This window comes from Cheilinus undulatus, linkage group 18 (assembly GCF_018320785.1).
Source record: "Cheilinus undulatus linkage group 18, ASM1832078v1, whole genome shotgun sequence".
NCBI classification, from domain to species: domain Eukaryota; kingdom Metazoa; phylum Chordata; class Actinopteri; order Labriformes; family Labridae; genus Cheilinus; species Cheilinus undulatus.
The window spans coordinates 20,222,740-20,247,513 of record NC_054882.1 but is presented as its reverse complement, the minus strand read 5'-3'; the positions used below and the strand labels follow the sequence as shown (position 1 = coordinate 20,247,513).

Genomic DNA, 24,774 nt, shown 5'->3' with positions numbered 1-24,774 from the left:
CACAGGGATCAGACATGAGCAGCCGTTTTCAAGTCTAGCCACAAATTCTCTATCTGATTGAGGTCTGGGGTCTTTAAACCATTTTTGTGTAGCCTTTGCTGTATGCTTCAGGTCAGTGTCTTGCTGGAAAACAAATCTTCTTCCAAGTAGTAGTTCTCTTGCAGACTGAATAAGATTGTGCTCCTAGATTTTCCTGTATTTTGCCGCATTCATTTAACCCTCTACCTTCACAAGCCTTCCAGGGCCAGCTGCCAAGGAGCATCCCCACAGTATGATGCTGCCACCACCATGCTTCACGTAGGGACGGTGTGTTTGTAGTGACGTATAGTGTTTGGCTTGTCTGAGGGCCAAAAAGCACCATTTTGGTCTCATCTGATGGAGTCTCTCTCACGCCTTTTTGTGAATTCTAGTTGAGATTTAATCTGAGTTTTCTTCAACACTGACTTTCTCTTTGCCACTCTCCCATACAGCTTTGACTGATGAAGAACCTGGGCAACACTTGTGGTATGCAAAATCTCTCTCATCTCAACTGTTGAAGCTTGTAACCTATTCAGAGTAGTCATAGGTGTCTTGGTTGCTACTCTCATTACTAAAGGCCATGTTGTTTTACCAGAATGCTTTATAAAGGGGCTGTCAACCAGTGGCAGGCTGCTCCATCATTGCATCATGCTGTGTCAAACCATGCATATCTCAACACTTTGGAGACAGCCTGAATGGCTGATAGTAGAGAGAATGACAGAGAGCCTGTGACAGGAACGGCTTTGAATTGTGGCACAAAAAGATCCAACACACGAAGCATGGGGAGTTTTTGGAAATGTGCCAATATTTTGAAGACTGTTTTCACAGAATGATTATTTTCATTTTTTGGTCCCCAAGAGTTGGGAGAGTCCTGGCCGTTATCGTTTGTGCCACTCATAAAAATCATTGACTTTCAAATTCCATTCAACTTTTTCTTTTGTCTTTATAGTCCTATGAATTTTTAAAATTTCAAGTGACAATGCTGCAGCCCATATATTCTTAAAGCCCAGGGTGTCCTTAATAAATGGATGTTCACATTTTCACTGTGCACCACAGGGTTGATGTTTTATAAGCTTTTTAGGACAGCAAGTCCATGCGAGACAAAATGGTTCAAAATAGCTCAGGGCTTGAAGGGGTTAATTTAGGGGTTGATTAATGCAAATGTTCTAGTGCAAAAATCCTGCATATTGTACCTTTAAATGTCAAGGAGAAAAAACAAGATTCAAACAAAAAAAGATGAATTTAAATCATTTTTTCCACCTGATTTTGCTGAGTATAAGACAGACCAGAGAATGCTCTCCCTCTGATTAAAATAAGTGAATAAATGGTGCTCATGGTGTGAAAGTGCTGACTGAGAATAGTGTGGGAAATTTGTGTTATCCACAGGTGGAGCTGCTGAATCCTTTTTGTTGTTATTCATGCGTCGGTATTTTACCGCTTTGCCTGCTTGACCCGTTTGCTCTCCCGTCAGGCAACAATAGACTTACAGACCTGTATCATGCAAACACCCTGAGGCAAAATATCACAAATACCACCTTAGCTTCTGCAGCATCTGTGCCAGAGACGAAGATTAAAACAGACAAAACTGTAGATCAAGCAATAGAGCAGATAAATCAGTCACTAAGATGGTGTGATTTCTTTAAGAGGTGTGGATCATAATCAAGGTGTTGTTTATATGAGAGTGACAGAGATAGGGAGTGAAGTAAGGTGAGCACTGCAGTGGGTGTGTCTTCCTTCACTCCGGTCTCATTTAAACCCTGTTGAACCTGTTACTGCCCCTTCATCTGAGACACTCCTTCACCTCACACTGGGACTCCAGCCACCTGTTGGGAGTATCTCTCCAGTTTTCACCTTTGGACCATTAGCAGAGTTTCCTTGTGTTGGAGGATGTGGACTTTGTTCAGAAATATTCTGTTTGTTTAGCACATGTGCTGGATTGCTGTCCTAGCTGCCTATCCGCGAGTAAAATCAAGACGACAACATCTTTACAAACTCCTCTCTGATCCTCTGCAGATACACTGTTGTCACTCCAAGTGGCAGCGTGTCAAACCCTCCTGGATTCTTGAGATTTCTCCGAACTGAGGTTAGATAAGAGGTGTCACCTGCAGAAGACAGTTCTTTTTTTGTCGTGGTGTTTTGTTTTTGTTTTTTTGCATGTTCCAGTAGTTCCCGGAGCTGTGTTTTTTTGAGTCGAGATGATGGAGGAGGTGTCTGTCATGATGGCATATGATGCCCAAGTTATGGAGCAGATGAGCGAGGAGGAGATCCTGGCCTGCCTGGTGGATGAAACAGGACCTAAATTTACAGTAAGTGCAATAAAATTACACTCACTTGCAGAGCAAGAACACTAGAATGTGTTAAAACATCACAGAAAACTTACAGTAATTTGCATCAGAATAAAAAGGTTTCAATGCAGTCCTTTTAGATTGTTTATTTCCAGGTACAGAATACTTTTTTTCTGAAAAATTAAAAAAGAAATGACAGCCATAAAACTCTCCACTGACACTTTACTGGTTTGTTATTGCTGATCTTTTAAGGGAGCTAACAAAGAAATGCATCAATTGACTGCAAAGACTTTCTTTTTAGCCACCATCAATATCCTATTTAAGGCTGTATTGGAAGCCAATGTTAATACTAGTAATGATATTGGACTAACTTTTAAAACTATTTCATGAATCTGGGACAGTGGTTCTTGGCTAGTCTAGCCTCACAGCTATAGTAGCCTGGAAGTGCAATACAAAATTACAAAGTCTGAAACACTTAAACGAAGCTTGAACCAAATTTACCTAGACCAAAACAGTTGCTCATTTCATAAGCCAAATTTACACAAAAACCCTTTTACAAATGACAAAACTAATTTACAAAGAGTCCAATAAAAAATATGAAGTCTGAAACATTTCACAAAGTCCAATAAAAATTTACAAAGTCTGAAACACTTTTCTAAAGCTTTAACAAATGTACATTAACCAAAACACACTTACAAATGACAAGACAAATCCTATATTACAAGGTCTAAAACACTTGTGACAAAACTTGCAACAAACTGACATTAGTCTAGGAAATTTACAAAGCACACACGTTTAGAAAGCCTGACAGAAAATTGCAAAGCCTGATACACTTTTACAAAATTTAGAATTAGACTTTTCAATGTGTTTTGAGTTTTGTAAGTGTTTCATACATGATTTTATTCTAAATTTGTTTTGTAATTTTTTTTGTCATTTGTAAAAGTGTTTTTAAAATGGCCATTTGTTTTATGAAATGTCAAAATCTTTTGGTTTGTGTGAATTTATTTCAAGATTTATAAAAGTGTTTCAGACTTTGTTTTTTTGTTGTTGTTGTTGTTGTATTGCCACCTTACAGAACCCACCACCACCTTTATAATGAGAAATTGTTGTCCAAATTTTAAAATATTTTTTTACTATTGATATTGAGGGTCATTTTGGTAGGCCGGCCACTCCTGGGAGGGTTTAGCACCGTTCAAAGTTTTCTCCATTTGTGGATAATGGCTCTCAGCTTGGTTGAATAAGTTGGGTAGTTACTTAGGGGTAGTTAAACCAGGTAGGTTTGGGTGCCATTTTACCTTAATATATGAAATCATAATTTAATAACTGCATTTTATATTTACTCTGGTTATCGTTGTCTAATGTTCAAATTAAATGTGACAAATATGAAAAAAAGAAAACAGGAAGGGATCGAAAACTTAAACACAGTTCCTTAAATTGATGCTGAAGTTCCAATTTTTTTTACTTCAAAACAAATGCTTTAAAACATTTGATCACCTCCTATGATTGCTTTTAAGTAAATGGAGAAGGGCCTAATGTTGGTCTCTGTCTGGGGCCCTTCAAATTACTCAAACTGCCCATTTTTTAGTCATCTTTTAGCTTAAGTCACGATGAGAGTTAGACTGATCAAAAAAAAAAAAAAAAAAACAAATAATGTAGAACCTCTTGCACTTACTGCAGACAACAAGGCTGTAACAGACAGCACACATTCCTCTATGTGACAAATACTTGAATCCAGATAGAGGGAAATTAATTTAGACTGCTCATTTAACATATCTGAGATATGGGAATTGGCATTTCAGGCTTTAAAAGAACCCTCCCCTTCTCTTTTATTCCCTTGTGTATCTCAAATTATCACTCCCCCATGTATTCAGCTCTATCTTATCTCATCCTTGCTTTCCATCTTGGACTCTTTTTCTGGGCCTGTTCTCGATTTGTCACGCTCATGCAGCATCCTGTGCCAGATCTGTTTGGAGGAGATTGCTTTCTTCTGCTCAGTCATATGTGGCATTACTGTGTTTTTTCAAACCCTTGAGTTTTCCCCTCAGGTCCCTACAAAGAAAGCAAAACTTGGGGAGAGTCTGCTACAGATCATGGAGGATGAAGAAGACCCCTTGGAGAAATACCTGGTCAGAAATAATTCACTTCCTTCAAGTTCGAGTGAATAAATTAAGTGTGAAACAGCTTAATTTAAAATCACCCGAATCCCCAAATTTGTATTCTGCTGTGAGCTACAGATCCTGATTGACTTGTTCGTGTTTCACAGAGGGAGAACCGTCAGCTTCTGCAGGCCAGCCTCCGTCTGGAGCAGGAGAACGACAACCTTGCCCACAGACTCATCAGCAGCAAGGTGGCCCTGAGGAATGCTCTGGACAAGGTACGATGAGCTGCCGTCCTTCTCCAAGAGGGTAAAAGAGTTCACTCACCTGCTGAAGGTTTTTACTCAGAAAGCTCTGAGGGAAGCCTCTCAGGAGATGGCTGAATTTGAACTGTAATTAAATTTTTACATTTCCAGCATTAATAGCAACTCAGTCTGCAGTCCTGCATGAGCCCAGAATGTCAACTAGTCTTTGCTTGAATTTTTAAAAACAGCTCCAATAACCAGGCGAGCAGCACTGAGCGTGCTGTCATTCCAATTATTACAGAGCCCCTTAAACACAGGATAACAGGATTGTTTAGGAAGCATTTTGTTCTATTTATTAAAACGTTTTGGATAAAAAATTATATTAAAAGTACATCATATATGCTGGATTGTATGGTATGCCAGACAAATGAAAGAGAATTTAATTCATATTTCATCATTTCAGGCAGAGGACAGAGTGGACGAACTTTCCAAAGACCTTCTGCGGACCAGACATCAACTGCAAGCAACAGAAGAGGAGAAGAAAGGGAAGGAGGAGGAAACTGCCATGGTAAGATTGATGAGACACAACTGACAAGCTCTAACACCTTACAATGATTTAAGGTTTTACAGAGATATTTAAGGTTTCCTCTCTTCTCAAAGCTGAAGGAAGTGTTTCGTCGAGAGCTGGAGAAAGCTGAGCAGGAAGTCAGAAGGTCATCTGGTATCATTGCCGACTACAAACAGGTAGAGTTCATAATTTAGATCAGGAAATGATTTATGATTTATAACGGATTCATAAATGTAGAATACAGTGATTATTAATGATGTCGCTTCATGCTCAGATCTGCTCTCAGCTGACAAATCGTTTGGAGAGGCAACAGGCCGCCCACAAAGAAGAGTTGGATTCACTCAAGGTGAGAATATTTCTCTTTATGTGGAGTTTTATGGTCAGCTTCCTGCATTTATCTCACCATAAGCTCCGACTTGAGCTTATGGTCTAGTGTTTTGTCAAGACCACTAAAAGTCAAGACCAGGGGGAATGTATCTGAACTGAGACAAAACAAAGACTTTAAGAACAAAGCTGGCATTACCAAGTCCACCAAAACCAAAGTAGGATGGACAAAGAGCAAAGCATGGCAAGACAGATTCAAGACTGCTCAGACAATGGCACAGCTAAGTCATGACAGCCAAGGGATGGTAAGATCAAGTCAAAACCAAGACCAGAGTATGGCAACATCATGTCAAGACCAAGACTAAAGAGACAAGACTAAAGAATGGCAAGATTGAGTCAAGATAGATACAAAGGCAGGGCAAGATGAATATTGGTACAACCAAGTCCACCAAAAGCAAAATAGGATGAAGGAAGAGCAAGGCATGGCAAGACAAATTCAAGACTATGTTTAGGGCATGACTAAGTCATGACAATGGCTAAGGCATGGCAAGATTAAGTCAAAACAAAACCAAAGCATGGTAAGATTGTGTCATAACTGACACAAAGGCATGGCAAGATCAAGTCAAAAAGACAAATGCATGGCAAGACTGAAACAAAACGAAAGATCACTTCAAGACCAAAACCAAGGTACAATTCATCAAAAATTAAGGCATGATAAAACAGAATCAAGACCATGACCAAGGCACAGTGCAACCAAGTCAAAACCAAAACAAGAAATGGCACTGCCATATCAAGCCTGAGACCTAAACATGACTGGATTGAGTCAAGACTATCATCAATTAACAACACTTTATTTGGATGGCTTTAAAACACAACTAGTGTCTTGTGACCCTTCAAAACAAGAGCATCTTTGGACTATCCTGCGTATTATATTGTTTACAGTGACCCAACATTGATCCACAATGAACAAAGCAGTTTGTTATATTTAGCAAAGGGATAGTAGCAGCAAAGAAATCCCTTTAAACAACTGACACGAGCAGAGCAACAACAATAAAGCAACAGAGAAAGCAGGTTTATGGCCACAATGCCTGTGGTAATGGCAGAAGTATGTGTGGCATTGGCAGTAACAACAAAGTATCACAATAGATAGTATTCATAAGCTAATATTTATAGCTTTTTGTCACGTTACTGGTGCAGAGGCCTGGAGGAAAAAGGTTGAGGATAGTTGCAGCTACTGTCCAACACTATGTGGTACTGCAGAACCAGGCTTTTTATTCTCCATGTCTTCAAAATGATGCGTGTTTACAGTGCTGAGTTCAACTGTACTAGCCACACCCAGGCCTGATTACTGCCAGAATTGTTGATTCAAGAAATCCCCTAAATAGAACCCATCTGACAAAGTGAAGTAGGCCAAAAGATCTCAAAAAGTAACACATTATGGTGCCGTCTAAAGAAATTCAAAAACAAACAAAGTCATTGACATCTGTCAGTCTGGAGTGGCTTACAAAGCCGTTTCCAAGGCTTTGGGACTCCTGTGACAACAGTGAGAGCCATTATCCACAAATGAAGAAAACTTGGTGTAAAGCTAACAGCACTTCATGAAAAGAACATTATACCAACAGTCAAACATGGCTGTGGTAGTGTGATGGTCTGGGTCTTCTTTGCTGCTTCAGGACTTAGAATTGCTGTAATTGATGGAACCATGAATTCTGCTTTCTACCAGAATATCTTGATGGAAAATGTCTTGCCATCAGTTTGTGACTTTAAGCCCGAGAATGCTTGGGTTATGCTGCAGGAACACACAAATAAGTCCCCTCTGCATGGGTTAAAACTCAGAATGAAGGTTTTGGAGTGGCCTAGTCAAAGACTGGACTTAAATTCAACTGAGATGCTGTGGCATGATATTAAACAGGCCATTCGTGCTCAAAACCCCTCCAATGTGGCTGAATTAAAACAATTCTGCAACAATGTTAAAGACTCATTCCCAGTTGTCACAAACGCTTGCTTGCAGTTGTTTCCGCCATCTGCAGCACAACCAGTTATTAGGTCTGAAGGGTATACTTTTTCACAACACTGTGTGTATAACCACAGAACGGAAGAATCCTTCCCTTTCAACTGCTGCCAGGTTAAAAGTGTACCAAAATATGCAGTTTTATCTATTTTCAATGTGCTTGAGCTAGCAGTAAGATTTTCAAGTGGTCTTGGCCTGGTTGTTTGGCCTGCACCAGCTTTCACACCAGCACAAAGGAACCAAATTAACTTAGCAAGCAAACTCAAGTTTGTTTCAGCCAAACTAGATATTAGGTGCAAAAGCACCCAAAGGCACATGGTACAGTCTGAGTAATACCGAGTAGTTAACCAAAAGCTGGGCATGCACAGACTCAAAACCTGGGTCAAAACTAAGACTAAAGCATGGCACAATGGAGTTAGGACCAAGACTTAGGCATGACATAATCAAACATGTCATGACCAAGGTAAAGCCAAGACCATGACATGGCAAGACACAATCAAGTACAGGACCAGAACACTTTGGATCTCACTTAATCCTAAACTTACCAAAAAGTGTGGATCATGCTAACCCAAAGCTAAAACTAATATGTAGACCCACATGAAGATGGAAATAAACAAGATTTCTATTCTATCCATGATGATTTATTGATGATCATGCATCTGAAGTCTAGAGAAAGCTTAAATTAAAATGCAGTGCATGCTTGGGTAGACAGAGACCCTCAAGTGGTCTTGGGACTATCGAGGACTACAACACTTTCATAGAGTCTGAAAACCATTTAACTGTCATTTTCCCTTATATTAAGTACACTTAGTAGCTCAGTGGTTTAAAGTTTAAATATGGTTGATTTTTAACAGGAGTTCTCACTGGGGTTTTGTAATGTTTGGGGAATTAAAGTCTTAATTCCAAATGTTTGTTTTGCCTGTTACAGACTGCAATAAAAGCTTGCTCCCGCTGTCAACACCTCATAGAGGAATCAGAGGAAACCACCACAGCAGAAAACTCAGCTAGAGCAGAAGGCCACCAAACAAGTGAATCTGATCAGGACGAGGACAGCAGGGAGCCTAAAAAGGCCGACCAGAGAGGAGACGACCAGGAGAATGAGTCCCTCAAAGCCCAGATCAGGGAGCTGGAAAAGGAGTTAGCGCAGACCAAACTCCAGATGGTGGAGGCCAAGTGCAAGATTCAGGTAAACAAGACCAACAGCAAATTTTAAAAATCACTTTGATGTGAACAGAAGTACAAACACATACAGAGAGTAAAATATTTTTCACTTTTGGTACTCTTCCTGGGAATGTATTCATTGCCTGAAAATTATTCCAACTAGCTGCTCGATTTTTTTTCAATACAAAGAGATCAACATGCAGAGGAATATTCATTGAGGTTAGCAACAAAGAAAAACTTTGGCTCCGAGACCTCGTAAATTTGAAGCATCCTCATTAAATGTGGGCCCATGTGAGGCTGGGAAATAGGACAGGATTCCCCAGAGTTCAGACGTGGGTGGTGAAAGAACAGCATCCAAGGACTGACTTGCTTGAAGCTGCTTTAATACTTTTGTTGCTAAATTTAAGTGATGGAAAAATATGTTAAATCTGTGTTTCTCTGCTTTAAAATGTGTTATATTTAGTCGTAGTGTTTTCAGAATGAGTATATTCATAAATGTCCCTGTTTCAATGGCACACTATTCTCTTCTGTGACACACTGAAAATCAAAACATGAAAGATTATGAGTAGTACATAGTGAAAAAGTCTGCCTTAGTCAGTTAAACTTCAGCACTATTACTCTGTTTATTCTTTAGAAAGATTCTCACAACATGGATTATTATTTACATGTGCATTTATTATTCACACTCTGTTTATAAATTGAGCCTGATGGGATTTTTGGGACTTGTTCTAATAAAACACATGAAACGCTTTGGTGGATTTTCATCAAACTTTGCAGAAATGTCTACTATGACTCAAGGATGAACTGATTCAATTTTGGAAGTCAAGGTCACTGGGTCTCATATTCATCCCTTGCTTGTAAGGTGAATCAAGAAACCCAGGATCCTTCCCTGCCTTCTTTCTTGAACCACCTCTATGCCTTTAATGTCTGGTGATTGTATTCCTTGTAGAGACATATATCCACCTGGCAATCGTTCTAGTTTGAAGTTGCTGGAGTTTTGTGAGACAAATTTTGTCCCATTCTTCTCTGAAGTAGCATTCTAGCTGCTCAATAGTACTGGGTGTTCTTTTATGATGCTCCAAATAATTTCTATTGGTGAAAGGTCTAGACTGCAGGCAAGCCAGTTCAGCACCTGGACTCCTCTACTGTGAAGCCATGCTGTTGTGATGGATGTAGTATGTAAGTTAATATTGTCTTGCTGAAATGTGCAAGGCCTTCCCTGAAAGACACATTTTCTGAATGGGAGCATATGTTACTCTAAAACTTTTCAGCATTGATAGTTCCTTTCCAGATGTAAAAGCTGCCAATGCCAAAAGCGCAAATGCAACCCTATACCACCAGAGATGCAGGCTTTTGAACTGTGGGTTGATAACAAGCTGGATGGTTCCTCTCCTCTTTAGTCTGTAGGACACAGTGTCTGTGGTTTTTAGGAGGAATTACAAATTTGGATTCATCTGACCACAAAGCAGTTTTCCATTTCGCCTAATTGCATTTTAACTGAGCTCTTGCCCAGAGAGGATGGCAGCATTTCTGGCTTATGCTCACATATGGGTTCATCTTTGTGTGGTACAGATTCAACTTGCATTTGTGGATGGCCCAGCCAACTGTGTTGACAGTGATTTCTAGAAGTGTTCCTGAGCTCGTGCTGTGATTTCCAGTTCAGAATCATATCTGTTTTTAATGCAGTGCCACCTGAGGGCCTGACAATCATGAGCATCCAATTTTGACCTTTGACCTTGTCCCTTGCTCACAGAGATTTCTCCAGATTCTCTGAATCTTTTGATGATATTATGAACTGTAGATGGTGGGATATTCAACATCTTCGCAGTCTGAAGTTGCGGGACATTTTTCTAAAATTGTTCCACAATTGTTCAATTTAGATTTTCACAGTATAGTGAAGCTTAGTCCATCTTTATTTCTGACTCTGCCTCTCTTAAATGCTGCTTTTATACCCAGTCATGTTACTGACATGTTGCCAATTCATTTAATTAGTTGCAAAATGCTCCTCCAGCTGTTTATCATTAGTCCTCCTTACTTTTACAGCCTTTAGTTTCCTTTTCCCTACTTTTTTGAGATGCCATCAAATAAAAAAAGGTAATATTTTTCATGAAATGGTAAAATGTCTGAGTTTCAACATCTGTTGTAAAAAAATTGGTTAATGAGATTTGAAAATCACTGCATTCTGTTTTTATTTATATTTTACACAGCACCCCAGCTTTTTTGGAATTGGGGTTGTATTTTAAAACTTTTACAATACAAATGCAAAATACTAGAGATGCACAATATTGGATTTTTGCTTATATCTGATTATTATTATTATTATTTTTAGCTAATACCGATATATAAAAGTATTTCAGACTTAAAACTTTAGTTCTTATAATATACTTTAAAATTTACCATTGAACCAACGTGTTTTACAAAGAGGATGAAAAGACTTTAGCTGCTGTAGGTCTATAGGTTTGGCCAAAAATTCCACAAAGGTATTCATAAATAAAGCCAATATTTACAGATGGAATGTTGGTGTAAATTTTCACAGAAATTTTCATTTCAGTGACAAAGCTACATTTTTTTTTATATTAACTTCATATTAGGTTCATTAAAAAAGGATCTATGCTTGGATTAGTAAGTACTGGGGTATATTTTTATTTTCCTTAGTAATAGTGGCAGTCTACTCTTTACACTGTCTTAAGGAAGTAATTTTTTTAAGATGTTAAATCAGCTGAAACACAGATCACAAGAATGAAAATGGCATGGTTGAATAAAATACTAACTGTTATGAATAATTTGATTTGTTAACAAGTAAAGTCTCATTTTTCCCTCTCTTTTATCCTCTTACAGGACCTGGAGCACCAGAGAGGAATCCTAGCCAATGATCTTCAAGAGGCAAAGAACAACTGGATCAGCAAGGCCTTCACCTCCCTGCGGACCTCCAGTGGAGGGGGACTTAACTCTGTGAGCGTGCCCAGAGACGGATCAGCCACGACGGGCTGGAACATCCACAGAAGTTCCCTGTCTGGATGGAGCACCAAGAAGCTGTCATGGCCTCACAGAGACAGTCGAGAAAAGGTCTGAGAGCACAGATCCCACAAAACTGGACTCAATAGACTGATCAAGACTGTGTATATACTGTACTGCAGATATTTCTTGCATTGTGCACTAGAAAGTGATTTAGAGAAGAAAACTCTGAGGAGAGTACCTAAGAGCACATACAGGTGCAGCAGACATGTATTTACTTGCCTGCTCATCTCTTTGCAGCTCATTTGTACTCTGGAAAGTTCTTTTTTATCCTTGAAAGGGGAATGTATGTGCCATGAAGGTTTTTTTGTAAATATATGAGGTAAAATAAAAGAAAGTAACACATCAGATTCTTTTTGTGACATAAGGAAACTTGACTCATAATGTGGAGCGGTTCTTTCTCAAGAAAGTTTTCCTGTGATACACCACACTTGCTGTTCCTCTTTCAATCTGACCACGCCAGCTATTAAAGTGTTGATCAGCTGCTTTTCCAGCACAGAGACAGAGAGAGGAGTCGTCGGCAGACTGTAACTCAGCTTGTTATCTCTGAACTTTGACATGCAGAGAGGAGCAGACAGCTGCAGAACAAAGACAGAGCAAAGAACAACAAAAGAATAGAGAATATCTTGCATTAGTGACTGCGACATTTTTCAGAAGACAACCCTAGGTAACTTTTTTCCCTGCTTGAATATCTGATGGCTGCGATGGTTGGTGGTGCGTGCTTTGCTGTGACTCTCCTCATGTGTGTTCTCGGAGGCCAAGCAGTGGATCTGCTGAGAGTGACTGCAACATCAGGGAGTAAGTATCAATCTGAGGGACAGGGACAAATCTGCTGACACTGTTTCTAAATCTTTTTTTGTACCAAAAACAGCAAAAAACGTTATTCTCACATTAATTAGGAGGCCAAATGGTTAAAATCCTTTAATCCCAATCAGTCACTGAATTTTGGTTGTCAGTCTTGATAGATTGTTCTTTTAATCAAAGTGCTACAAGTTTAAGTGCTTAAACTTGTCAATAGTAGAGGCATTAGCCTGCAGTGATTCTAGTGTCTTTTGCCCTTTTAAGCATGACGTGCTTGAGAAAGCCTGGCTATACAGATGGGTACAGTTGCTCCGTATGATTTAGTGATTTCAGAGGTAAAAATGGGCATGGAAAAATATTGGCTCAATTATACACTCTGTCAAAATTTTGTGTTATTTTTCACCCAGAAAGCCTTTGTGTTTGGCATTATACAAGCTTCAGTTTAAAGCTATGTGATTTTCTGCATTAGTGTATCATTTACGGCCATGTTGATTCTGTAACATCTGTATTGAGACATGTATCTGTAAGGTGCATGCATTGATATATTGCTGTGTCTTCGATCAGCCTTAGATATACTTTCTTCCTGCATAATGCCATTAGAGCCGTTCTTTTATATTTAACTGATTTTACATTTAAAATGACATTCAAATTAGCAAGAATCAATTATGCAAACACAAAACATACAAACATGTCTGTTATTTGCTCTGCTTATGTTGCACATATATGACCAAGAACAATCTCTCCCTTCAGACCCTCCCTCCACTCCCAAGGTGCATTGCTGGTGTGCCAGTTATCCAAATGTGACTTTCTGCTCCTGGCCTGAACCCTCTCTTTCCCCTCCAATGCACTACATCGCCACCTACAGGTAAAACTGGGGATGAATCCTCTAACAGTCACACTATCTAGTAAGAAAGAGTTGCCATGGCTTTGCATGTGTATTTATACTCACGGGCGTGTATGTATAATGTTTTCTAGTGAGAGGCACAGGCAGGCGGTCACCAAAGAGTGCCATGTCTTTGCACCTGGCTCTTCGCTCTCTTCTCTGACAGCGGCCTCATCTCAACGGGTAAAAGATTAATTCCCCATCACAAACTGACTCACATAATCTTTTAAGCCTAATTATTGTAGTGAAATTTATAGTAATAACTTGCTTTATACGACTACAATGATCCAAAAACTCATTTCCAATATGGTTTGAGTTACATGGCGTATTTTTGGGAAACCCCTCTCACATGCGCTTGTCTTGTGACTTGTGATTAAATATCTCTGCCATTAAAAAGGAAACATATGTAGTATTGTCTTTGAATATTCATTGATTTAAGTTTTTCCTCCTCAGCTTTTCCCTATTTTTTGTATAACTTCATGGCTTTACATATATAGTACTAATTGTGTTTAAAACTCCCAATTGTAAACAATATTGAGTGTAACTTATTATTGTGTGTCTGTTTTTAGTTCTGGCACTGCTACCTGCCAAACCTGAAGCTTCTCACTGACTACATCATCAACGTCACAGCAGTTTATTCAGGCGCCAGCAGCTCCCATTTGGCCAGTTTCATGTTGGAGGACATAGGTGAGAGTTGAGACTATAAATAGCACAATCCTAAAAAGGAAGATAATGTTGCTGATAAACTGTGGTATTAAAATTATGCTTATAATTCAAATGAAGAAGGACATGTGCAGTGACATAAAAAAAACATTCACTCCCATCCTGATTTCTTATTTTTTTACATATTTTCACACTGAAATTTTTCAGATCATCAAACATATGTAAATATCAGACAAAGATAACCTGAGTAAGTACAAAATGCCATTTTTGAATAATAATTTCATTTATAAACCGACCTGGCCCAATGTGAAAAAGGAATTTCTCCCATAACCAAATAACTGGTTGTGCCACCTTTGGCAGCAAAGAGTCGTTCACATTACTGTAAAGGAATTTTTTCCCACTCATCTACACAAAAATGTTTTAGGTCATGAACTGATGGCCACACATTCAAGGTTCACCACTGTTCCAAGTTTTCTCCATTTGTGCATAATGGCTGTCACTGGCCTTTTCTGAGTCAAATGAGGCCTTAAAGTCTTAAGAAGTTACTCTGGTTTTTTGTGACCTCCTGGATGAGTCCTTGATACCCTTTTGGAGTAATTTGGTAGACCAGCCTCTTCTGTGAAAGCTTACCATTGTTCCAAGTTTTCTCTATCTGTGGATAATGGCTCTCACTAACTCTAATTAAGTCAAGTGAGGCCTGCAAGTTTTAAGATATTGCTTTGGGTTCTTTTGTGACCTACTGGACAAGTCATCAATGCCTCCTTGAAGTAATTTTAGTTGCCAGCCCACTTCATAAAGGTTCACCGCTGTTCCAAGTTTTCTCCATTTGTGGATAATGGCTCTCACTGACCTTAATTAAGTCACATGGGTTCTGCAAGACTCAGATATTTTTCTGGGTTATTTGTGACTTCTTGGATGAATCTACAATGTGCTCTTGAGGTAATTTTAGTTGGCTGTCCACTCCTGGGAGGATTCACCACTGTTCCAAGATTTCTCCTTTTGTGGATAATGGCTCTCAGACCTTAGTTGGGTCAAATGAGGCCTGAACATCTTAAGACGTAGTTCTTGGTTCTTTTTTGACCTGCTGGATGAGTTATCAGTGTGTTCCTGGAGTAATTTTGGTAGGCTGGCTGCTCCTGAGAATGTTCACCTCTGTTACAAGTTTTCTCAGTTTGTGGATAATGGCTCTTACTGTGGTTTGCTGGAGTCCACAAGCCCCAGAAAAGGTCTGGCAATCAGGCCTGGGTGCAGCTAGTGGAATTGAACTCAGCTTTCCAAAAAATTTGGTAGTAACTTTACACATAGGGCCAGGTCGTTATGGATGGCTTTCATTACCCCCTAAATAGATGAAATCATTATATTAAAACTGCATTTTGTATTTACTCAGGTAATTTTTGTCTAATATTAATTGTTTGATGATCTAAAACATTTAAGTGACATCTTTGCGAAAGAAAAAACAAAGAAAGAAATCAGGAAGGGGGTAAGTATTTTCTCACAGCACTGTATGATTGTACTCAAATAAACTTGTCTTTCTTTGCTTGCTCTTTGTAGTGAAACCCGATCCTCCTGTAGATGTGCGGGTTTCCCCTCACAATAACAGAAACCTGCTGGTGCAGTGGTCACCTCCCCCCACTTGGGCTAACATGGATATCTTCCCCCTAAAATACCACCTGAAGTACCAGTGGGGAAACAGCGGCACGCCAGGCTTTGTCAATGTAAGTGTTATTATCATCAGAACACACAGAGAGACACGTGGCTGGAAAGGTGCAGAAACCACTGTGTTATGAAAGCTCTGTTTTTATAGATACCACATGTGGAAGTTCAAGATTACCCAAATCCTCGAGACAATATTTCCTTTAAAGTTTTTGAAGTTCCTACATTTGAGAACAATCTTCTTCTTTCTTTTTTGAATTATTATTTCTATTCAAGTTATTTGGTTACATACAGTATATGAAAGTGACCTTTAATCTACTTTAACTTTAATTGACAGAAACACAGCACAGGTTTACTCATATAAATTTTACACTTCTTCCTGTGAATGTCAAAAATGGTCAGTACTTTGGTACTTTTTGATACCATGTGTTTTAAAGCAAAACATTGTCTGTTATTTTAATGGTTGATGAAATTTAAAAAATACCAGTAAGAGAGGAATAATTGCCAGTAATAAATGCATGAAATAATGGATAAATGGAATCAATCCATTAAAAATCCTTCACACTGTCCAAATGTACCAGTGCAATGGTAGTTTCAATGTGCACGAGCTTGCAGTTTTGTTTTTTTGTTTGTTTGTTTGTTTGTTTGTTTTTGCTGTGACTGTTCAGAAACAACAACAATTTAGAGAACCTTTAGGATTTTTTTCAGTGATTTTGGGAAGTTTTGGGAAGTCTCCCTAGGATTTTTCAGGAAAGTTTCAGGAACTTTTGCAGATCTTTTTTAACAGGAGATTTCTGAAACAAATGTTCACCAAAAAATCCAGAAAATTAGTCATTTTCATGCTTCTTTTCACTTTAAATTTTTAATTGGCAGTTTTAAGATATCACTGGAAGTTTTTATTAGAAATTTTTACCTGATTTTTTTATTTATTTATTTATTTTTACAATGAAACTGATTTTAATTTTCTGCCTTTTTTTGGGATGGTGGGGGTGGAATGATATTTTAAAATAAATATCCGTACATTTCTGTCTTTAAACAAGAGGTTTAACAAGGGATTTTCCAGAAACTAAGCTAATTTTCAGGAATTTTTTTAGTATATTTTATTCTACTTCTTTTATTAATTTTTACAGAATTTTACATCTAAATATTTTAATTGAATTTTTGGAATTTTCTCATCCAAGAAATTTTATATATACAAAAAAATGTATTTTTTATAAGGATTTTTATTAAACTGGGAATTTTTGCCAGATACATTGTTGACTTCATGTATTGGGGAGTTTGCTTTTAATTTCTGATAGTTCAGATCAAGAAATAACCCAATATTAGGGGCCCAGGACACCCATTTTTGGTATTAATATATACTGTTTAATTTTAACTACTATCATATCGAAGTTTAAATCTTTGGTATTATGACAACCCTACCAAACTCATCTGCTAAAAATTAGTTTTGTATTTCTATTTAATTCTATTTAAGCTTTAATTAATTTAAGCTTAAATTATAACACTTAATGTTTTGATGGGGAGATTATTTTCTGTAATAAAACGAAGCAGCGAAAGTTAGCCAATTTGGAAAAGCAAAACCCTGCAGTTCCTCAAGTGTCCACTAGAGGCTGGCTGCATATACCCATGGTAAAATGCAGACATTAACAGCAGAAATAAACATGTTCACAGCCTGTATAAAACAGTTTTGAAAAGAGTAGGTCATGTTTTTTTGGTTTTTGGTTTTCAGAAGGATAGTTCTGCCCCATGTAAACACAAAGCTGAGAAGAACAAACCCACTCTCTTTTTAGAAAATCATCGCTCATTGATTTATTTAGTTGAGAACTATTGCTATAATAATGTTAAAATATTGTTTATTTTCTACTCCAGGTGGGTCCACTTGAGAGCACCAAGGTTGAAGTGAAGGGGCTGATACCAGGAAGGCTTTACCTGGTCCAGGTGTGTGCCAAAGAGCTGCTGGATCTGGGGGAGTGCAGTGACTGGAGCTCACCTGTAAACATCACCATACCAAGAGGGAGGCTGTAGAGACTCCATCTTCCTTCCTGTTTTGTTTACAACTCTTTTTTAAGCTAACAGTTAAGAAAACTGAAGATCAGGATGAATCATTGCTGTTTGAACTACATGAGCAAGACAAGCTATAGCTATTTATTTTCTGATTTATTTATGAAAAGGACATATTTTGATATTGAAATATTTATTAGAAAAGCTGCCACTTTGTATTGAGTTGCATGTCTTTGGAACAGCTATATTGTAAAGTTGTCACATTTAACTTAATTTTCCTATATTTGTGTGAAAAGATGAACAAAAATAAAGCATTTGCACTGAACCAGTTTGTCCCTTCAGTCCATAACATGCACCACAAGTGGGGTGACAAACTCTGAGTGTCTGATGCCCATAGTACAGGACGGAGGTTTGGGGAGGTGTGTGTAAAACTTCTCTGGGCTGTAAGTGCCCGGTCCGGGAATGGCAGAGGAATAATTCGGCTTCTTTGTCCGGCCCTGCATGGAGAATGAAGGCTGACGCTGGCGGTAGATGTCTGGATTGATGCTGTTGTACTTTGCAGGTCCAGGGCTCATGGAGAGGTCCTCTGATGGAGCTCCAACCTTCCTGCGGCCTGAGAAGCTAAAGCTGGCAGTGGAGGGTTTGTTGGGGATCTGACAGCCCAGCAGGTTAGGAAGACTGTAGCTGGAGAAAAGATAGTAATACATGTTATGTTTAAGGTTCATAGAATACAAAGTAGATGTAGCTGCTGTGGGTTTGAGGCTTTGATTGTACACCATTTCTGAGTTTTAAATAAAGTTAAATTAAGTGACTGGGATCAGCTGGAGGTGATGCCAAGCTAGTCCCACCTTTTACTCAAAGTCGTAACACTGTTTGTGTATCAATTGTGTATAAAAGCCCAAACAATTTTTTGGTATAAACATGTTCAGTTACACTATTTATTCAGGTAATTTCACCTAGGCTCCCATATTTTATGTGACTAATATGATATCCTATAGTGGTCATTTGTGGTGCTGCAGGTTTTGAAATTTCAGCATTGGCTTGTTGCTGATAGCAAATCTTTCAATACTTCCCAGAATCCCAGACAGTCTGCAGTTCTCAGATGCTCCCTATTGCAGACCACTACTGTGAGATGCCACCTCAGTCAGAAACATAAGTGACATAATTTGCTGGTACATTATTTAGAACGTTTTTTTTTAATTATTCAACTTTATTTATTACATATAGGTACGCAAACAGTAACTAATTTTAGCTTTGTTAGCTTTTGCTAAAGCTAATGTAGCTACACTAGATGTGTAGGTAACTAAACTATGAAAGCCAATGTTAGCTTTAGCTGTAGCTTACGCAATGTGACCTTGGCAAACATAGCTAAAGCTAACATAACTATGTAAGCTACATGTAGTATCATCAACTATGTAGCTAGCATAGTTACGTAGTTTACTTTACTACATAAGCCAATGTAGCTAAGTTAGCTTTAGCTAAAGCTAATGGAGCTAAAACCATCCAACATTCCCTTTACAACTTCTAGAACAGTTCAAGCTCTAGCAAACATAGCATAATGTAGCTTCATTAGCTTTAGCCTCAGCCATGTTAACTGCCATAGACTGCTTTCATGAAGGACAAGGTTTCTTCCCATAAGAAAACTGTTTAGTCAGCTTTTCTTAACTTTTTGTAATCAGGTTTTGCAAGTCAGGTTTTTGACTTTTAACTTCTGTTGTCCTAACCCTTACTTTAACACTCACCCTAACCCTAACCAGAAGTTTAATTAGATTATATTTTGAAAGTTTCACCATGTATTTTCAATCTGACAGAGTTGGAAACTCACAGTAGTGGTCTGCAAGAGGGGGCGTCTGAGATCTGTGGTGTGCAGCAAGACCCCTCTCCATCTTGATACATCCATCTTGTACATTAGTAAAATGCCCCCCCATCCCACTTATGCGACAGAAAGAGAAACTTAATGTTGCCCCCTTAAATATTTGCAGTCTTCACCTGTTTGGTGCCGGCACAGTGTCCACTGAGCGGTATCTGGTACGGCTGCCCATGGTGTAGGATGGTGGTCTCTGGTGAGCATTGAGAGGAGGAGCTTTTTCAGGGCTGTAGGCCCCCGGTCCAGGGGTCTGCAACACTTCACCTATCAATAGAAGTTGATTTGAAGAGTTCTTTTATATCTTAACTTGATTTTTAAAAAATATCTGCTTCTTTACTTCAACGTCAACTATATTTTCCACTAGGGGAAATTTGGTTAGATGAGTTTTTTTTATACTTGCCAACAATTTGACAATGCCGGTTTAACAAAACAACTAACAAGCTCACTGTAAACAAGACAGTTTTGGAAGCTTAATCACCTTTTCTCCCTGTGCGCCTTCCTCTGCCCAGAATGGAGTATGACGGGGTTTCCATTCGCCCAAAGCGGGTGACCTTGGCATCAATGTGGTACCTAGGTCCTGGACTAGAGTCCACTGAGACCACTGAAGGAAACAATGCACAAATAATCATCAAAACAAGACTTTTGATCTCCTCAATAGCATTAAATAGAGCTTAAGTTAATGAGGCTACGTTAGCTCCAAACTATATAGGTAACGTACATAACATAGCTGAAGACTATACATCTTTTACAGTTCTGCAAATCTAATAAACCCCTTTATTCATTAATTTATGTAGCTAGCATGGCTAAAGCCTAAGAAGCTATATTGCATTAGATACATTTGCTAAGTCTCATGTTACAAAAGCTAATGTAGCTACATTGGCTTACATATGTAGTAACACTAACTACCTAACTAGTGTACCTTCGTTAGTTTTAGCCAAAGCTAATGACGCAAAATCTAAAAAAAATGTGCATAACTACTTCACAAACAGGTCATTGCATAATTTCATCATGCAACAGGCCTCTAACCTTTTTATGTTTTATACATGCTTAGTCTGTAAGGTTTGAAATTTGGTTATTTCATGAATGTAACTGCCAGACTTTATGAATAAAGCTGAATTTTAAAAAAATCTCCTATAGCTTTAACCCTCTGGTACCCTCTGTGCCAAAAATGCACACTTAGTTGATATTTACAAAAAAAAAAAAAAAACTTTGTCCTCTTTCACAATTAATATTATCATGTATCGTATTTTTTGTTCATTTTTGCACAATTTTCAAAATTCTGTCCCAGCCACAACAATCAGCCCAACATAAATAAAGTAAACCTTTTTTACAGCGTTTATATCCCTGGTGTGCAAAAAAATGCACATTAAACCCATTCAAACCACTTCCTTTGATCCATACGCCATGAAGGCATGAATCATGCATTTTCTGGTATCTGGGCTTCATTTGAGAGTTGGGGCTTTACATTTGCACCTGGACCATTTTTTTTACCCTGTGACGTCACTTTTACCATATATGGACGAGGGCAGGAAATACATGTTTTTCCACCAGACTTCAGTGTCATACTGCCCTTTGCTCCCTTTCTCACTAACTCTCTGAGGTTTTGTTCATGTGCAGATCACTGTGAGTCTGTGAGTGTGTCTCTGCAATAATAAAAAAATAAGTTATCTAATTTTCATGTAGTAACCTGCAAAAAAGTCATTTTTTTGTGTATTTTGCATCTAAAAATGCAGTGACGTCATCAATTAAACATGGCATCTAAAGGGTTAAAAAAATTAAAATGAATGAGTATTTGACATTTATGGTTAGGGCTTACTTTAAATGAGAAAAATATAATTCAATAACAGTAAAACAATTTTGAAATGAATGACATTTATAACATGATTAAAAGGTGTGCATTTTTTGCACAGAAGGGTGAAAAATGTGAGTATTTTAGAATAATTGACCTCACCAAAAAAACTAATAATGCATTTTAACCAATGTTGCTACTAATCAATGACATAAGCAAGGCTGCAATCATCCATAAATAAGTTATTCACTTTCACTTTTTTGCACACTAGGACGAAAAGGAGGCAGCAATTTGTAGGGATACCAGAGGGTTTAAAGGACTCCATGTGTTTGATTCTACTATTAAAGGCAAAAGGATAAGTAGGCACAATTACAAACCGTTAATAAACAAACAAAAGATTTGCAGCTGAGAACAATAAAACTCACTGGCACTGCTCATGCGGCTGTGAAATGAGTAAGCTGGGCTGCTGGGCTTGGTGAAGTCATGGTTGATGTATCCCACTGTAGGGGGCAAAGCGTAGCGTCCAGGGCCTGGGCCTGACAACAAGAGGAGGGGGAGGAGGAACATTGTGATGGACATGATGCAACAAATCCAGCTTCATGCTGCAGTATATATAGCACACTCCCCGCTCTCTGGCTTAGGGGGAGCGCATTGTCTCTGATGATTTCCATATGGAGCTCTTTGACTAATTTTCTATGGTCATGCATTTTAACGTCCTTCCTCTGCTTGTTTGGGAACAGATTCTAAACAAAGTGAAAATCTCAAACAAGTGTGGAGCAATGGCTGTATAATACTGTGAAAGAATTCATAAGAAGAAATAGTTAAGCTTTAATACAGTCCATGTGGATGCACACACAAACACAGACTTCCAAAACTGACCTCTTTCCCTTGCAGAGATTATTGGCCGTTTCTTCACCACCTCCTGCATTCTCTGCCAGCCGTTCTTCTTCTGTCCTCTTCTCTTCCTCTTTGAAACCTCTTTGACTTCACACACTTCCTTTTAGTATGTATGACTCTCTCCAGGTGATCCTCGGCCTCCAGGGCTGAATAATACATGACTGCTAGGTGAAGAAACCCTATCTTGACCAAGGCCATGGGTACGCCCAAACCTGTGCTCCACCTTCTTTTTCTAAGGTCCCCTCAGGACAAAAGATCAAGTCTTTCAAGGCCTAAAGGAGGACGGCCACTGGTTGTTTCCCTCTGATGTAGTGACAATTGATGTCCATTCAAAGTTAATTGAACGCATAGATTCAGCTTTGTTGAAGTCTTAATGCAGGGCAACTATAATCACATAATGTAATTCATTAGTCATCCAATTCCAAGCTATTGTGTTACTACAATTGAACTACAGTATGTGTGCTGTAACTAATAGCATCCCCGTACGAAAGCCATTAAAAATGAAAGGACTTACATGGCTCTTATGTTGCAAGTAGTTATTTGACAAGCTCAGGATAGCTGTAATGAAACCGTGGGCTGCTGAGAATTAAAATTTGGCCTGCTTTTTGTTGGTCTGGAAAACATATTTCCAGATCAGTCCAAGATCTCTAAATGATTGGATTGGCCGGCCAAAGTAGTGTTTAGTAAATTTAGAACAACAACATGTTTACCTCCAAAAGCAAATGAACAATCCAAGCTTGAATGGACTGGAAATTGCTACATTTTCCGCTGTTTCTTTTCTGCTGGCTGGTAGAGTGATCTTGGATGGTCTGTGGATTCTGGAGCTTCAACTCCAAATGTTCTTTTCTAAACTCAAATCCATGACATTTCAAGGCCTTCAATCAGACTTCCTCTGATTTTCATTTGGATGGTCCAGCTTTTCACACCTAACTAAATAGATAGGCTATTTTGGGATTACAAGGCAAAAAATCATGATTCAACATTAAAATTCTCTTTAATTCCACATTAACAAAATAATTAAATCATTAAGGCTGACAATCAGTGAAGAAAAATCCTAAAAAGTAGCACATCACGCTGAGATTTAAAGAAATTAAAAGTCATCTATCAGTCTTGAAAGGATTACAAGGCCCTTTCTAAGGCTTTGGGACTCCAGTGAACCATGGTGAGAGCCATTATCCACATATGTAGAAAAACCTGGAACAGTGGTGAGCCTTCTAGGAGTATCCGGACTACCAAATGATTCCCAGAGTGTATTGACTCATACAGATCACAAATGAGCCCAGAGCAATATCTTCAGACTTGCAGACCTCACTTGACTCAGTTAAGGGTAGTGAGAGCCATTATCCACAAATGGAGAAAACTTGGAAAAATAGCGACCTTTCCCAGGAGCGGCCGGCCTACCAACACTAATCAAGGAGCACAGCAAGGATGCATTCAGGAGGTCACAAAAGAACCCAGAACAACATATAAAGACCTGTAGGCCTCATTTAAGGTCTGTGAGAGCAATTATCCACAAATGAAGAAAACTAGGAACACTGGTGACCCTTTCCCAGACTGGCTGGCCTACCAAAATTACAGGAAGTCACAAAAGAACCCAGAACAACATCTTAAGATCTGCAGGCCTCACTTGACTAAATTAAGGTCAGTGTTCATGATTCAAAAATAAGAAAGGGACTGGGCAAAAATTGCTTCCATGGGAGAGTTCCAAAACCACTGCTGGCCAAAAAGAACACAGAGGCTCATTTCTTCGTGATCCCCAAATCATTTGGAAAACATTCTATGGACTAAGAGGATGGCGTCCCATTACATCTTGTGTAAAACTAACACAGCATTTCATGATGGTTTGGAGCTGCTTTTCTGCTTCAGGAGCTGGACCACTTGCTGTGATTAACTGAACCATGATTTTTGCTCTCTACCAAAAAATCCTGAAGGAGAAAGTCCAGCCATCAGTTCATCACCTCATGCTCAAGGGCACTTGGGTTATGCAGCAGGACAACAATCCCAAATACACCAGCAAGTCCACCTCTAAGTGCCTTTTTTTAAAGTGATGGTTTTGGAGTGCCCAAGACAAATTCCGGACTTGAGATGCTGTTTCCATGCTGGCCTCCAATGTGGCTGAATTAAAACAATTCTGCAAAAAAGAGTGGGCAAAAATTCCTCAACAGCGATGTTTATTACACATTGCAAGTTGTCACAAATGCTTGCTTACAGTTGTTGCAATCAAAGGTAGCACAACCAGTTATGAGGTTTTGGGGGAAATTACAATGCCTGACTGTGTTGTGCCAGCTGTGAAGTTCAGTGGGGGGATAATGGTGGGGCTGCTTTCAGGGTTTGGACCAGGCATCTTATCTCCAGTGAAGGCCAATCTTAATGCTTCAGCATACCAAGGCATTTGGACAATGCTGTCCTTCAGCTTGTGGCAACACCTTGGGGGAAGGCCTTCTTCTCTTCCAACATGACTGTGCCTCAGTGCACAAAGCAAGGGCTATAAAGACAT

General features: G+C 38.8%; 3 protein-coding genes across 4 annotated transcripts; 2 read left to right on the top strand and 1 right to left on the bottom strand.

The window, feature by feature from the left end:
* The first annotated feature begins 1,965 nt into the window (after window positions 1-1,965).
* rabgap1l2 (RAB GTPase activating protein 1-like 2) lies at window positions 1,966-11,997 on the top strand. Of its 2 annotated transcripts, XM_041813314.1 has the most exons (8): window positions 1,966-2,324; window positions 4,349-4,429; window positions 4,567-4,677; window positions 5,108-5,212; window positions 5,305-5,388; window positions 5,487-5,558; window positions 8,476-8,733; window positions 11,547-11,997. In XM_041813314.1, exons 1-8 carry the CDS (start codon window positions 2,214-2,216, stop codon window positions 11,778-11,780), a joined length of 1,056 nt encoding a protein of 351 aa, XP_041669248.1. In that variant the 5' UTR covers window positions 1,966-2,213; the 3' UTR covers window positions 11,781-11,997. The 2 variants fall into 2 exon arrangements, with proteins under 2 accessions (XP_041669248.1, XP_041669249.1); XM_041813315.1 differs by lacking the exon at window positions 8,476-8,733.
* A 238-nt stretch (window positions 11,998-12,235) lies between these two features.
* On the top strand, window positions 12,236-17,923 carry ebi3 (Epstein-Barr virus induced 3). Its single transcript, XM_041813374.1, has 6 exons — window positions 12,236-12,521; window positions 13,275-13,389; window positions 13,500-13,590; window positions 13,977-14,094; window positions 15,622-15,785; window positions 17,593-17,923. Exons 1-6 carry the CDS (start codon window positions 12,419-12,421, stop codon window positions 17,746-17,748), a joined length of 747 nt encoding a protein of 248 aa, XP_041669308.1. The 5' UTR covers window positions 12,236-12,418; the 3' UTR covers window positions 17,749-17,923.
* A 139-nt stretch (window positions 17,924-18,062) lies between these two features.
* odf3l2a (outer dense fiber of sperm tails 3-like 2a) lies at window positions 18,063-22,308 on the bottom strand. Its single transcript, XM_041813487.1, has 5 exons — window positions 22,260-22,308; window positions 21,806-21,916; window positions 20,070-20,192; window positions 19,714-19,849; window positions 18,063-18,408 (listed from the first exon to the last, which is right to left on the bottom strand). The coding sequence occupies exons 1-5, from the start codon at window positions 22,306-22,308 to the stop codon at window positions 18,063-18,065; spliced, it is 765 nt and encodes a 254-aa protein (XP_041669421.1).
* Between the last annotated feature and the right edge of the window lie 2,466 nt (window positions 22,309-24,774).